The 15206-nt window shown below is 33.5% G+C and overlaps 1 protein-coding gene and 1 non-coding gene across 2 annotated transcripts; one reads left to right on the forward strand and one right to left on the reverse strand.

Moving 5' to 3' along the window:
* Positions 1-3637: 3637 nt before the first annotated feature.
* On the forward strand, positions 3638-5050 carry LOC107830649 (F-box/FBD/LRR-repeat protein At1g13570-like). Its single transcript, XM_016658274.2, has one exon. It carries the CDS (start codon positions 3638-3640, stop codon positions 5048-5050), a length of 1413 nt encoding a protein of 470 aa, XP_016513760.2.
* A 3833-nt stretch (positions 5051-8883) lies between these two features.
* LOC142177738 (small nucleolar RNA R71) lies at positions 8884-8990 on the reverse strand. The gene has a single exon (XR_012706297.1). It is a non-coding gene; the product is annotated as a small nucleolar RNA R71 (small nucleolar RNA).
* Positions 8991-15206: the final 6216 nt, after the last annotated feature.

Raw genomic sequence — 15206 nt, forward strand, 5'->3', positions numbered from 1 at the left:
ATCTCTTGGATATTTACAGCGAAGAAATATAACTGCACAACCAAAAATGGGGGTGTTACACAACGAATGGTAATAATAACGGGGGCTAATCACTTTTCAGCCATGTAATCGGAAAATAGGGCAAAACTTCATGACAATATCCAATTGCCGTTTCTCTCAGTATTTCTATCTATACTTCTAACTTCCTTCTATTTTCCACCCATTTCCTTTTGACATATGTGACAATTCACCATCTAATTGACTTTATAAAATGCAAGAAATGGGTGATAATAGGGTGTTGAATATTTCTCCTCGGCCGTGTACTATGGCTGCCAAAACAGCTCAAAGTCATTGCTATACAACGACCTATCTTGAATCTCTAGATTAGCAACATGCCCATGTATATATGTTTGGAAATTAAACCAAGATTAATTAGTATTTCTAAGTTACCTAGGATTTGATATTTGGTAGTTTATTTAATTCATGTCTAGTTAGGTTTTGTTTACCAATTTTATATTGGAATAGGTTTTCGATTTTGTACCAGTTATGTCCATTTATAAGTAGCTCATTACAAAAATTGGCAAATTCATAAGATATTACTAATATTAGCTAATTAGCTATTTGTAGAAAAAAAAAAGGTCAAATTTTTGCTTTCTTTTGAGTGAGTGTTATTAGAATAGATTGAGTATATCTTAAGGAGCTTAAATCTCATTTTTGGGATGATTTGGTGAAGTTTTGAGGTGGTTTGAATTGGAAATTCGAAGTAAAAACTGAACGCGAAAAAAATAATATGTGTATCACACGGTGTATTATCTGTGTATCACATATGTATCATATTTGTATCAATTGTGTATCACATGTATACTTATGTGTGAGATACATGCGTGATACATGTGTCGCAAAAAATTTTTTTGAACTCGATTTAATTACGAATTTTGATACAAAACCAGTCCAAATCTTTCTCAAATTTTATATATTGACTTATATATATGTTTTCAATGAATTTCAACTATACCCAAAAAGCAAAGCAAGTTCCAGGGATGCGGGCAGAGGGGGGTTTCTCGATAGTCCAAAACTAGTGATCTAGGCTTCTCGAGCAAAGATTGAAAAAGTTTTATTTTTTTGCTTAGATTTTTGGAATATTATAATTTTTTTTGTATTTCATCACCTTATTTGCTACCTCATCCATGAAATTTCCTTTCCGTCTTGTATCTAATATTGCTAATCACGCTTAAAAATATGGAAGGAGATTTTTTCATGTGATTCTTTGAGAGAAAGAACCTTATTTATTTGATTTTTTAATTTTTATATGTGTTTGACTAGTTTTGGTAAGTCTATGACTAATGGCCAGATGTTGGTAAGTTGAGACTTATTTGGGATATTTGTGTAAGTTTTCCTATTATAAATTGGGGTGCTACCTCATCCATGAAATTTCCTTTCCGTCTTGCATCTAATATTGCTAATCACGCTTAAAAATATGGAAGGAGATTTTTTCATGTGATTCTTTGAGAGAAAGAACCTTATTTATTTGATTTTTTAATTTTTATATGTGTTTGACTAGTTTTGGTAAGTCTATGACTAATGGCCACAGGTTGGTAAGTTGAGACTTATTTGGGATATTTGTGTAAGTTTCCCTATTATAAATTGGGGTGCTACTACTTATTTTCTCGTAGAGAGATTCAAGAGTTTATGAGTTGTGAAAAAACCTCCTACCACATTCTCTCCCTAGTTTAATAAATTTCTTCTATATAGTATTTGTTGAACTTTTTGCTTGTGCCTAAATTATTCCTGGGGTATTTCAATCCTTCAAAATGGTATCAGAGCAAGATTCAAGACAGGCTCATCTTGGTGGGTTTAGTTCTAGCCGCAACCTATTTAACGGTAATCATGATTTTATCTGAGAAATTTGACCGGAGTACTACTCACGTTGAGACAAACTTTGTGGTGGAGATTTGGAGATGCGACCTGTTGAAGATTATGTGAAGAAAGTGAATCAGATTTATTTTGTCAGAAAATTCAACAAAGACTATATAGAAGAAATTTATTAAACTAGGGAGAGAACGTGGTAGGAGGCTTTTTCACAACTCATAAACTCTTGAATCTCTCTACAAGAAAACAAGTAGTAACACCCCTATTTATAATACTACAAAATCAAAAACCTATTTCAATATAAAATTGGTAAACAAAACCTAACTAGACATGAACTAAATAAACTACCAAATATCAAATCCTAGACAACTTAGGAATACTAATTAATCTTGGTTTAGTTTTCAACAATGTATGAGCTGCAAATTGGATATATTTACACAGTGATATTTGGTCGAGACTGAGACGGTTTGGTGGATAAGTAAAATTATTATAGTAGTAATAATATGTTATAATATAAGATATGTTATGCACTTTCTATTTGAAATAAACAAAAATTTAAAGTAACTTCTAAAATATTAACATCTTATGGTGTCATTAGCTATTATTATTAGTTAGTATATTGAAATAATTTCTATTAGTAGAAAGCAAAATACTACTAATTATGTACTGAATAATCCAGGTACATTGTTAAAAGAAATACCAAGCTAACAGACGATTAACATATGCCAAACAACATAATCTATAAATGTGATGCAGTGGCCAAATAAGCTAAACATAAGCTCATTGCTAATGTCTTCATAAAATAAATATATGAAATAAAACCGATTATGTTGGCAATTTAATATTTCACAAAAAGAACTTAGTGAGGTTAATAAATCGAATAATTCATTTAAAATATCTTATTTAGTAATTAAATCAAACTATATCATTTTAAAATTGTTGTTAACATGGTCTTCTTTCTTTTCTTTTGATGGTAGAAGTATTAATTCATTATTTTCATTAAGCTTTAAAAAAAGATAATGACCCATTTTGGTTTTACGTTTGATCAGCAGTGACTGAGCCAGAAATTTTACTGATGACTATCAAATATTAAAAAAAAAATATGTAAAGAAAATAAGGAGAATCAACATATAGTATATATGCATAAAAAAGTTTGACCTAACTAATAGTGTAATTTTATGGCAAAAGAGTATCAATTCCTTAACATAAGGTAGCTCCGTCCATCTTGACCAGTCAACTATAGCCATAATAATAATACTTCTTTTTTCAAGTTATATGCGAATAGTTTAGTGTTAGACAACCAGATGATGAAAAAGTTATAACTATGTGAACCATAATATCACGATTACGAATAATAAGAGATTGAAATATATGCAAGTACTTGTTGTTTTTCTTTATTAATGTATTTTAGTTAAATTTTGTATTACTGAACGACATACATGAATAACTATAGAAAAATATCCTCTTTACAAATATCCGTTTAAATTACTGTACAGATATTTAGACACTATTCTGGACTTTAACAGTCTTATTGAAATAAGGGTAAAGGTATTTTTTGTTATTAAAGATATTGAAATTATATTAAAATTGAAAGTGTAAGAGTTATCTAAAAAAAAATGAATTTTCTTGTTGTGTTTCTACTTCTAGATAGAAGCTAATCCAAAAGCAGAAAAATTTGGCCAAATAAACTACTTATAAAATTTAATTAAAATATTAAAATTTAATAAAAGTTTCTAAATATTCTTAAAAAAAATTCCTGAAACAGACCCAAAAAAAGGAAAGAGTTTATATGGGAGGAGGAGTTTATATGGACCTTATAATTGTTGTCTTACTTCCCCTTTTGTTGTTTGGTGTCTACCTTCTCCAAATCCTACCACAATTTGGTGTAGGAATGGCAGTTACTACTATAAATATTTGTTTATTCTGTGGCATTGTGGATTTTAAATTTGTCGGAGAATTCCATCAAAGTAATATGGAGGATACAAGAGACCGAATTTCCCAACTGCCAGAGCCAATTTTGCATCACATCTTGTCTTTCCTTCTTGTTAAAGATGCTGTACGAATGTCTACACTGTCCAAGATTTGGACCAGTGCATTGAATTCACTCTCCTACTTAGATTTTGGTGAAGATTTTTTCTATGGGCCACAAGACATGCGAAATCTCTTGAAAGCTGTGACCCAAATTCTAGTAATTCGGCTAAAGCACAAGATTTCTGTGGAAAAGTTTTGGCTACGATTACCCTATTTGCGTAGGAGGTTTTATTATGTTCACAGGTGGATTAAATTACTCGTAGCTTGTAATGTCAAAGAGTTTGATCTAAGTGTAGGCAGACGTATTTATGAAGGAAAACAGTTACACAATAAGTTGCCTGAGGTAATCTTTGATGCCAAAGCACTAAATGTGCTTAATTTGGTTGGATTTAAGATTGAATTACCCTCTCATGGTACTATAAACTTATCATCTTTGCGAGAATTACACCTCCGTGATGTAATTTTGGACGAGAAATTTATTCAGGCTCTATGCGTAAGCTGCCACAATTTAGAATTTTTGTATTTGGCGTGGTTTAAGGGACTTGCTAGTTTTCAAGTTGGTGAAAAGAATTTACCTAAACTAAAGAAAATAAAGCTGGAAAATTGCCCTTCTGAATTCCAGATGGTTGATATTGCAGCAATTAGTCTTGAAGACCTTACTATAAAAAGTTATTGGGACCTAAAGTTTGTTAAAATAACTGCTTGCAAAGCTCTCAAGAGTTTGTTCCTCAATGGTGTGGCCGTGACCGATAAATGGTTAGAGAAACTCTTTTTCAGCCTACAAAATCTTGAAAAGTTTTACTTATCCTGTTGCAATACATTGACCACAATGAAGATCTCAAGTATATGGCTCAAACAGCTCATAGTATTTGGTTGTTCTAATCTGGTTGATGCTCAAGTATATACTCCTAATTTGATACTATTCGCATTTGGTTGTTGTTCATTGCCAACGTTGAAACTAAAAGCTTCACGTTCATTAAAAGCCAATATCTCCTTTGACTCATTAGAAACCCCTGATAGTGATTGGTACAACTCTAACCTCACAAATTTTCTTGGTAGCTTCAATCATTCCTTATCTATTAAATTATCAAGCAAAAAGGATGAGGTATGTCCCGCAAATTCTCTAGCTACATTGCTTCAACAAGATAGTCGTGTTATTGATTTCTCATAATTTGTTTTCTTTTTTCGGTTGTTACAGAGGATAGTTATACCACAAGACATGAGAGTAAACTTGCTTCCTCCACTTTATGCTACTAATAATTTGCACGTAGATATTGAGAAACGATGGAAGCATTTAGTTGTAGAGGTTGTTGATAGTTTGCTTTGGATTTCTCCTCAACTGGACACCATATCTTTTAACGAGGCTCGAGTCTTAAAGACCCTGAAGGTAATTTGTTCTGACTTTGTAAAAGAACCAAATTTGCTAAGTTGTTACTAAGGTTTTGTTGCTACTTTGTGTTTTCTTTTTATGTAATATGTAATTACGTTTTCTTACTGATTTTCCCGGTTTTACAGTTTATACACGAAGATGCATCAAATGAAGATGAGAAGTCTTGTTGTGCATCGCTACCTTGGAAATGTTGGAGGCATAAGTTAAAGCAAGTCAAGATGCAAAACTTTTCATGTATGGAGCAACAAGAGTTGAGAGACTATTTTTTCACAAATGCACATATCTCAGAGATAATTGACGTTCCCTCAGAATGAGTCGAGTCCAAGATTTTATTTCAATACATGTACCTTAGATAGAAGCTTCCATGGGTTCTTCAGTGGGTATCTTTTCAAACTAATTTTATATCTAAGGACAAAACTCTATACCTCATAACATGAATAGTCGTTCACTTCATTCGGCAGCTCTCTCAGACTTTTTCACATTTAAAAATGTATTCTACATTCTTCTCTGTAGTTTCACTCAGAGCAAGCCAGTCTTTATTCTGCACTATTACTACCATTTTATGTTTTTCTTTGCTGTAAGTGGAACTACTCCTTGTTCTTGCACTGTATCTATTTAAGAAGATGGATTGTGTGTAGGACCTAATTACATCTTTCAGCATTGATTGTGTGTCAAGGCTACTTGGAATTTATATTGATCCTTTGAGATGGCTGATTATAATCTGATTCTTTTCTATCGACACATTAGGATCATTTGCTGTTTGAACTTTCTGTATTAGTGAAAAATACACTCCCCACACGGGTCTATTAAATGGCGACACATGTCAGCAAAGTTATGAGAAAAATGAAGAATGAAATGTAAAGATGATATGTGAGACACCCTTGGGACCGAGCATACTCGTACCGTGCCTATTAGTGTTGGAACTGACAATCATAAAATAGTTCTGGATCAGTTATGGGAGAATAGCTCATAATTACAAATGAGTAAAGAATCAATTAATCCTGGATTACATGAGATTTACCATCATTATGCCAACAGTTACAAATCACTTATGTAATGTATAATAAATGTAATAAATGATTGAAACGGTCAAAACAAGGCAAACAATTACGAGATTGACTCAACAGTACGAGATTAACTCAACAGGCACGAGATTGACTCAACAGGCACGTGATTGATTCCTCAATTACGGAATTAACTCATCAGTTACGGAATTCCAACATTTACACTGTTGTTATAAGTCTTCCAAAAATAACGGATGGATTGAGTAAATGCTCATAATGGACCCATAATTCAAGGAGAATGGTTACTTAGATCTAGCCCTATAAATAGACATACTTTTATCTCCATCGGGGGAATCTAATTTTTCTTCACAATTATATACATTGTAATTCATAGGATCTTGCTCCCAAGTTAGCCATAGTTCGGCCCTTCAAGCACTGTTTGGCTCATCATCCTATCAAGGATCATTCAATAAGAATTGTTTCTTCTCTGCTTTATATTTATTATATTATCTATTGATGTGCGGCTATAATTCCATATTTTAGTACATTATTTACCTTACACATTAGGTGATTTAATGCTAAACTATACTTTATTTGCGCGTAATGGAGTCTATTTTATATGTAAGTACATTGGAGAAGAAATTAGAGAAAAAGGAATATTTAAAGTATAAAGTGTGTTCGAAAACAGTTGAAAAAAAGAAAGAAAGAAAGAAAGAAGTGAGGAGCGGAAAAATGAGGAAGCTGGCAAAGCAAGCTATTGAGGTCGCATTAGAGCTGGCGAGGCGAGCCTCTGAGCTCGCGTGGGAGCAGGAGACGCGAGGGGTAGGGCGAGGTTGAGCTCGCGTGGAGGCAGGCGCCGCACAGTCTGAGGCGAGATTCATGTCGCGTTTACCTCACGAGGCACGGTCTGAGGCGAGCCTGATCTGGATTTTGAAGGCTTATTTCATCTCCTTGTTAGACTTGGACTGGGGTTATGTCGTTTAGGTCTTTTCCTACACATATAAATAGGCATTAGACACCGCTTTTGGAAGAGTTTTGCGACCGGAGGCAAGAATAGCTCGTGGAACACCTGTTGGGGGATAGAACCATCGATTTCTACATTCCTTCATCTTTACTTTATAATTTATTTATGCAAAATACTTGGGATATTGTTACTATGAGTATAAGTAGCTAAATTTCTAATCTAGGGTTTTGATGGAACCTATTGGAGGATGATTTTTATGTTACATTAATATAGATTTGCCGTAACTTTTTCTCTATTTGTTTAACTACGTTTATATTGTGGTTGGTTGAAGAGCTCTCAATCGACTGTGCCTATTTAGTGTGTATGACTCGGAAGAGAGTGCATATTTAGGTAGTTGTTGAACAACATCACTCCTAACGTATACGGGGGATCAATACAGAGGGTTTAAATATGGGATTAGGAATAACGAAACCTTGGTACGATCCGAGTAAGCCATAACTTAGTGCCAGCTAATATAATTTGGAAGAATATATCTAGTAAATTATGGTAGTTACTCGGGAGCGGAGCGAATTACGACACTCAGAGAGCTCATGATCGGTAGAGAAAACTTAGGCAAATTTATAGAAAACACAGCAGAAAGGATTCCGACAATAGGGAAAATCAAAATCTTAAACCATTCCAATCCTTGTCTACAACTTGTTCGTAGTTAGTTATTAATTACTGCATTTTTATTACGTGATATTTAGTTAGTAAATATCCAATTTGTTATTTAAATATTTTTGAATATTGATTGCGTGAATTTGTGCGAGTCTAGTAGCTGTGCTTAATAGGTTAATTCCCTGTGAGATTCGACTCCGGACTTGTTAACCGCAATATATTTGCAACGACCGCTTAGTCCTTTTTATAAGGCATAGTTGGGCATGATCAAATTTTGGCATCGTTGCCGGAAATTAACGATGTTATTAGTTGCAGCTAAAAGAAGTGCTAGAATTATTAGTGTAGTCTATTTTCTTCATTTTAAAGTAAATACATTGAAATTTTAACGTTTGTAGTCTTGGATGTTAGAGGTGCATGCCTAGAAACTCCTCAAGAACTGGTAAATTATTCGAAGCATTATCAGATCCTGAGAAAGTTTTCAAGGCACTGAATCATGCAAACAAGAAGGGCAAACAGAAACAGAACCTAATAGAACAAATCGAACCAAACATGGATGACGTAATAGAAAACCCAAACAATAGAAATAATGCGAATAACCCGAACAATCAGGGTGTGGTGCCTCTTGTGCTAGAAGCAGCCTTGTATGATTGGGCACAACCCACCGCCGAAAATCTGGCAACCACAATTGCAGTCCCTCAGATACAAGCAGAATTATTTCAAATCACAAACAACATGTTACATCTGTTGCAGAACAAGTGACTGTTCTCAGAGTCTTACATTTAAGATCCTCAGTAGCATCTAAAAAATTTCTTGTCGATATGTGTCATGCAAAAGCAACCTAATGTGACACCGGAAGCAATAAACCTGCTAATGTTTCCATTCTAGGTGACGGGAGAGGCTCCTAATTCACTCCCCATAAACTCCATCACTACTTGGGAGGAATTAGTCAAGCAATTTTTGAACAAGTTCTACCCACCAATAAGACTGCCAAACAAATTGATGAGATATTGTGCTTCACGCAGAGACCAACAGAAACATTACAAGAAACGTGGGAGAGGTTCAAGGGTATGCTGGTTAAGTGTCCACATCATGGTATTCCAGATCAGCTATTGGGATAGAGGTTCTACATGGATTGGCAAACAACTTAAAGGCCAATGTTGATGCTTCAGCAAGTGGAGCATTTTTGAGCAAATCATTCAGAGAATGCAAGATCCTACTTGATAAAATGACTCAAAACTCAAGATGGATGACAAGAAACTCTACAATCACTCCTATCGTTCACTCTGTGGCTTTAGACCCCAACAACTCCATAGCCAAAAATATGGCCACTCTGATGACGCAAATGAGTATCCTCACCAAAAAGATCGATGAATCAGGCCAGAAGCAGCAAGTACACATAGTTGATGCGACTAATGGGGGCTTATGTACGCCATGCATTAACCAACTATAGGTATTCTCTTGGAGTGCAAAAAGTGACAACCAGCACTATCAGAAAGCTATGAACTATGTGGACAACTATTGAGGACAGAGGCAAGGTGGTCAGAATTGGGGGCAACAGAATCAACAATATAGACCAGCACAACAACAATACAATAATAGCAGCAATCCTGGAGCTATGCGACCACAAGGTTAAGTTGTGCTTTACCAAAGGCAACAAGGATACAACCAGCAAAATCAGCAACTAGCGTATCAATAGCCTCAACAACAACAGATAGTAAGACAAGATGATGGGTTGTTTGAAATTAAAGGAATGTTGCAACAACTGATTGGGGCCAATGGAAAAATGCAAGAGAGAGTGGACGCACATGACTCAACGATAAAAGGCATTGAGATTCAATTAGGGTAGATATCAATGGCTCTGAATAATCGCCCCAAGGGACGTTACCTGCAGACACACATGTCAATCCAAAAGAGCAGAGCCCGAAGCAGCTTATGGCAGTGAGTCTAAGAAATGGTAGAGATCTAGATCTAGAGTAAGAAATTGCTCGCGAAAGCCGGCCAACTGAAACTCTTGTGCCAGTACCCATTGAGGTAGATGATCCAACAGGGTTGACTGAGGTAACGATACAACATGCACAAGAGGACGCAAGCAAAGAAAAAGAGGTTGTGAATGAGACTGAGGTGGTGCAAGAAAAGGCAGTAGAAGCAGTGCCCGAGCAGGATCAAACTCAAATCACAGGAAGGAAGTGACCTCCAGCACCATTCCCACAGATATTGGCCAAATATCAGAAGGATGAGCAGTATAAGAAATTCATGGAGATGTTAAAACAAATCCAGGTGAACATTCCACTGATTGATGCCTTAAGGGAGATGCCTCCGTATGCCAAAATGATGAAGGATTTGATGTCTCGCAAGTTCGACTTCCAAGACTTGGCCATTGTTACACTAACCCGGACCTGTAGTGCTATCGTGGCGAGACCCATAGCTGAGAAGTTGTCAGACCCGGGGAATTTCACGTGATTCATGATAGAGAGGTAATGTCGTTGACCTCCATGTTAGAGTAAGTAAGTGAATTATGAATAATGCATGGTATTTGTGAGTCAAATCTTGAGGTGAGGATGTTACACCTTTGTGCTTAGTATATTTTAAAGATTCTTGGTGTGACGAGTTAAGTGAATTGCTTAAAAAGGTCATGTTTATAAGTGTAGTTTGATTGCTCGAGGACGAGAAACGTTGAAGTATGGGGTATTGATGTGCGGCTATAATTCCACATTTTAGTGATTATTTACCTTACATTTTAGGTGCTTTAATGCTAGACTATACTTTATTTATGCGTAATGGAGTCTATTTTAAGTGTAGGTACAATAGAGATAAAATTAGAGCAAAAGGAATATTTAAAGTATAAAGCGTGCTCGAAAACAGTTGGAAGGAAGAAAGAAAGAAGTGAGCAGCGGAAAAATGAGGAAGCTGGCGAAGCAAGCTATTGAGCTCGCGTTAGAGCTGGCGAGGTGAGCCTCTGAGCTCCCGTGGGAGCAGGCGACCCGAGGGGTAAGGCGAGGTTGAGCTCACGTGGAGGCAGACACCGCACAATCTGAGGCGAGATTCATCTCGCGTTTACCTCACGAGGCACGGTCTGAGGCGAGCCTAATCCGGATTTTGAAGGCTTATTTCATCTCCTTGTTAGACTTGGACGGGGTTATGTCGTTTAGATCTTTTCCTACACATATAAATAGGCATTAAACACTACTTTTGGAAGAGTTTTGCGACCGGAGGCAAGAATAGCTCGTGGAACACCTGTTGGGGGATAAAACCATCAATTTCTGCATTCTTTCATCTTTACTTTGTAATTTATTTATGCAAAATACTTGGGATATTGTTACTATGAGTATGGGTAGCTAAACTTCTAATCTAGGGTTTTGATGAAACCTATTGGAGGATGATTTTCCTTTTACGTTAATATAGATTTGTCGTAGCTTTTTCTCTATTTGTTCAACTACGTTTATATTGTGGTTGGTTGAAGAGCTCTTAATCGGCTGTGCCTATTTACTGCGTATTACTCGGAAGAGAGTGCATATTTAGGTTGTTGTTGAACAACATCACTCCTAACATATATGAGGGATCAATACGGAGGATTTAAAGGTGGGATTAGGAATAACGAAATCTTGGTGCGATCCGAGTGAGCCGTAACTTAGTGCCAGCTAGCGTAATTCGGAAGAATATGTCTAGTAAATTGTGGCAGTTACTTGGGGGACAATTACAACACTCAGAGAGCTCATGATCGGTAGAGAAAACGTAGGCAAATTTATAGAAAATATAGCGGAAAAGATTCTTACAATAGGGGAAATCAGAACCTAAGACCATTCCAATTCTCGTCTACAACTTGTTTGTAGTTAGTTATTAATTACTGCATTTTCATTACGTGATATTTAGTTAGTAAACATCCAATTTGTTATTTAAATATTTCTGAATATTGATTGCATGAGTTTGTGCGAGTCTAGTAGTTGTGTTTAATAGGTTAATTCCCTGTGAGATTTGACTCAGGACTTGTCAACCGGAATATATTTGCAACGACCGCTTAGTCCTTTTTATAAGGCATAGTTGGGCGTGATAATCTATCATTGAATTTATTTTTCACTTCTCTATCATGTTGTATTAACGAAAATTTATATCTTTCGAATCGAATCGGTTGCTTGTGGCCCGTCATATAAAATTTATTACTTTGACCTTGAAAATCATTTTTGGGTTAAACAGTTTGGTTCCGTTACCGGGAACTCGAGCAAATTTTTTATTCATCCAAAGATATTAACAATTATTTTTAACTAGTATTTAGAGTACGCGCGTTGTGCGTGTATTTTATATCAATAAATATAAATTTTATAAAAATTACATAGACATTATTTACAAAAGTGTCTGAATTATTAAATGAAAATTTAAAAAATCCAAATTCCTGAAAAAATGATGAACAATAATCACATTTATCTAACTCAATAAAAGAACATCTATGCTCTACAAAATACCTTATTATTTGGACTTTCGTTAGGAACAGATTTATCATGATAAAGAGATTATACATACTAATAAATATCGTTACTTTCATAGGTCAATAATGATGGGTATATCAATTAGCCATATATCCCTAATTTGATATTTATTTGCGATTAATGCAATATCTATCCGCCGGATAGATTATCGACACTGTGAAAAATTGTGAAACTCTATGACATCACTTTGGAAAGTATTTTATTAACATTTTTTAAAAAGAATAGTTTGAAAAAGCTAACATTTTTAACATTATTCACCTTAAATCTTTAAAAATTTAGTTAATTTGAAAATAATTGTGAGCTCATGAGTTTTGCTTTAAGTTTTCATCTCTACGTATCTTGAAGTGGAAGACTTTTAATGTCACCTTTATTAGTGGTATTCCAGGTGAAATAACAATTTCTTATCTATTTTTGTAAAAATTAACTTAATCAACTTATATAAGTAATCTTATTGGGATCACATTCCTAAATATTAGGAGTTCTTATATAGTTCAAATAAGAAAAAAATTTAATAATCAAAATTTTATTTAATTTTAACGCCCTAAATATTTAAAATATTAATTAAACATTAATTTTATCCAATATAAAGTTTATTTATATGATAAAAGGTCGACCAGTTTTGCGTTTAAGTTTCGTACTTTTATAATAGTCTCGATTTATTGAAGAAGACAAATTAAGTGAAATGTTATTTTCCTATATATTTAGTAGTTTTTAATTTTTATTTACCACGTAATTACTATAAAATTAATATACTTTGTTGCAAATACTAAGTGAAGTTAAAAAAATTCTTCTAAAACTTACTCATTGATGTTAAAAAACTATTTTGTTCATCATGATAAAGTACCGTCATTTTCTAATTGCCATACAGAAATTACTTCAAAAGAATGGCTACAAATTTTGTACTAATGATCCAAATAATTAACTTCTTAATTACTTATTTAAGGTAAAATTTTAATCGATTTTAAATTCCTACATTTTAGGTACCTAGTTTAAATAAGTAAAGATTTAATAACCAAAATTTAATGAATTTTTAGGTCCTAAATATTAGGACAATCAAATGACTAATTTGTCTAATGTAATTTGTCTTAACGTACTCGCGATGCACGTGTATTCTATCTCAATGAGTACTAATTTATTTAAAATTTGTGTTTAAATAATAAAATAAAAGTATAAATTCAAGAAGGTGATCATATATGTTAATCTTGTATAATAACTCAATAAATAATGAAGGTCTCATAAAAATCCTCAATCATAAGTCAATAATTCAACTTAAAATTTATTTCAGTTTAATAATATTATAACTTTAATTTTACAAGTTATCATGTTTTTTTTTTCCAGTCTCAGCAAGAACAAGTTCTTAAAAACTTAAATAGTGCTAAAGTATAGAACTTAAAATATATAATTAGGCAACTAGTAATCTACAACTTTCATATGATCAAAAAATCAAATTAAATAGCAATGAAAATAAATAAAAAAATTAAAAGATACTAAAGCAAGCTTGTGAGAGAATTTATAATTGAAAGAAAACTCATCCATGGCATATTTACTCCAGAGAATGACTTAAAATTAAAACTAAAAAAAGGCAGCTCGGTGCATAAGGTATTCCGCGTAATTTAAGCGCATGATCTATATAAAGTAAAATTTTAATATTTTAAAGTTTTAAATATTAGGACTTTCAGTCCAAATAAGAAAAAAACAATAAATAAGAGTTTTATTAATTTTAAAATTTTAAAAATTCTAAATATAATTAAATGACTTATAAATGAAGTATTTAATATAATATTTAACATTAATTTGGAGGGACTTCAAATTTTCTTTTTTGTTTATAAAGATCAAGTTTGAAATGGAAAAAAACGTTAGTTTTAATATTTAGTCTTTTGTTGTAGGTATTTTATTAAATATCTAGAATACAAATATAATAGTCACATTATCTCTTATTAATAAAAGGGACGAGGAAACAAACATGGTAAAAGTATGTTTGTGGTTTTTTCTTTCTTTTAATGATTTTTTAAGGTAAAAGTTCAGTGATTGATTTTGAAGTCCTATAAATTAGGATTCATACCTATTTTAAATAAGGAAGTATTTAATATACAAAATATAATTAATTTTGAAGCCCTAAATTTTAGGCAAATAACTTAAATTACTATTTTATCCAATATATAATATATTTTTAAATGGTAAAAAAAGGTCGAACGACATTTCGCTAAAGACGCTTTTAATATAGTAGATAGATATTCGCTTGTTTTCCGTTTAAACCTTCATCATAGCCAAAATTTGTCAATCAACATAGTTGAGGGCAACCAAGATGGAAATGGCTTTACCATGAAAAATGAAAAGGGAATAATAGCCATGATAATGATAAGTAAGCAACAAACAGATAAAAATATAGAATGTACATCGGTATATTGGTACCGCAAATATTAGTATCGGAACTGGTTAAAATAAATTTGCGCCAAACAGTACCGAAACATGAGGTTCAGATACATCAGGTAATTTTAATATGCAAAATTTAGTTCTAAAACTTAACAGAAACAGATCAAGGAACAGAACGAGCAGATAGAACACCTACGGGAATATCCAACTATCCCACGAGAATGATATGCATAACCGTTACAACACCGGGTTTCAAATAAAGGAAGGCACGCAGGTTCAATCGAAAGTCAAAATAGAAGATCAAACAGAGATGATTCTTGGGTGATCCGAATCTACACGCAGAAATCCAAAAAAAAAAGTCCGAGCAAAGAGATACGAAATTTTCTTCACGGGCTGAAAAACATCCGGAACTTCCCGAACAGGTAAGGAATCACTTTGCTAAATTGCAAAATTTCACA

Source organism: Nicotiana tabacum, chromosome 23, assembly GCF_000715075.1.
Source record: "Nicotiana tabacum cultivar K326 chromosome 23, ASM71507v2, whole genome shotgun sequence".
NCBI lineage: Eukaryota > Viridiplantae > Streptophyta > Magnoliopsida > Solanales > Solanaceae > Nicotiana > Nicotiana tabacum.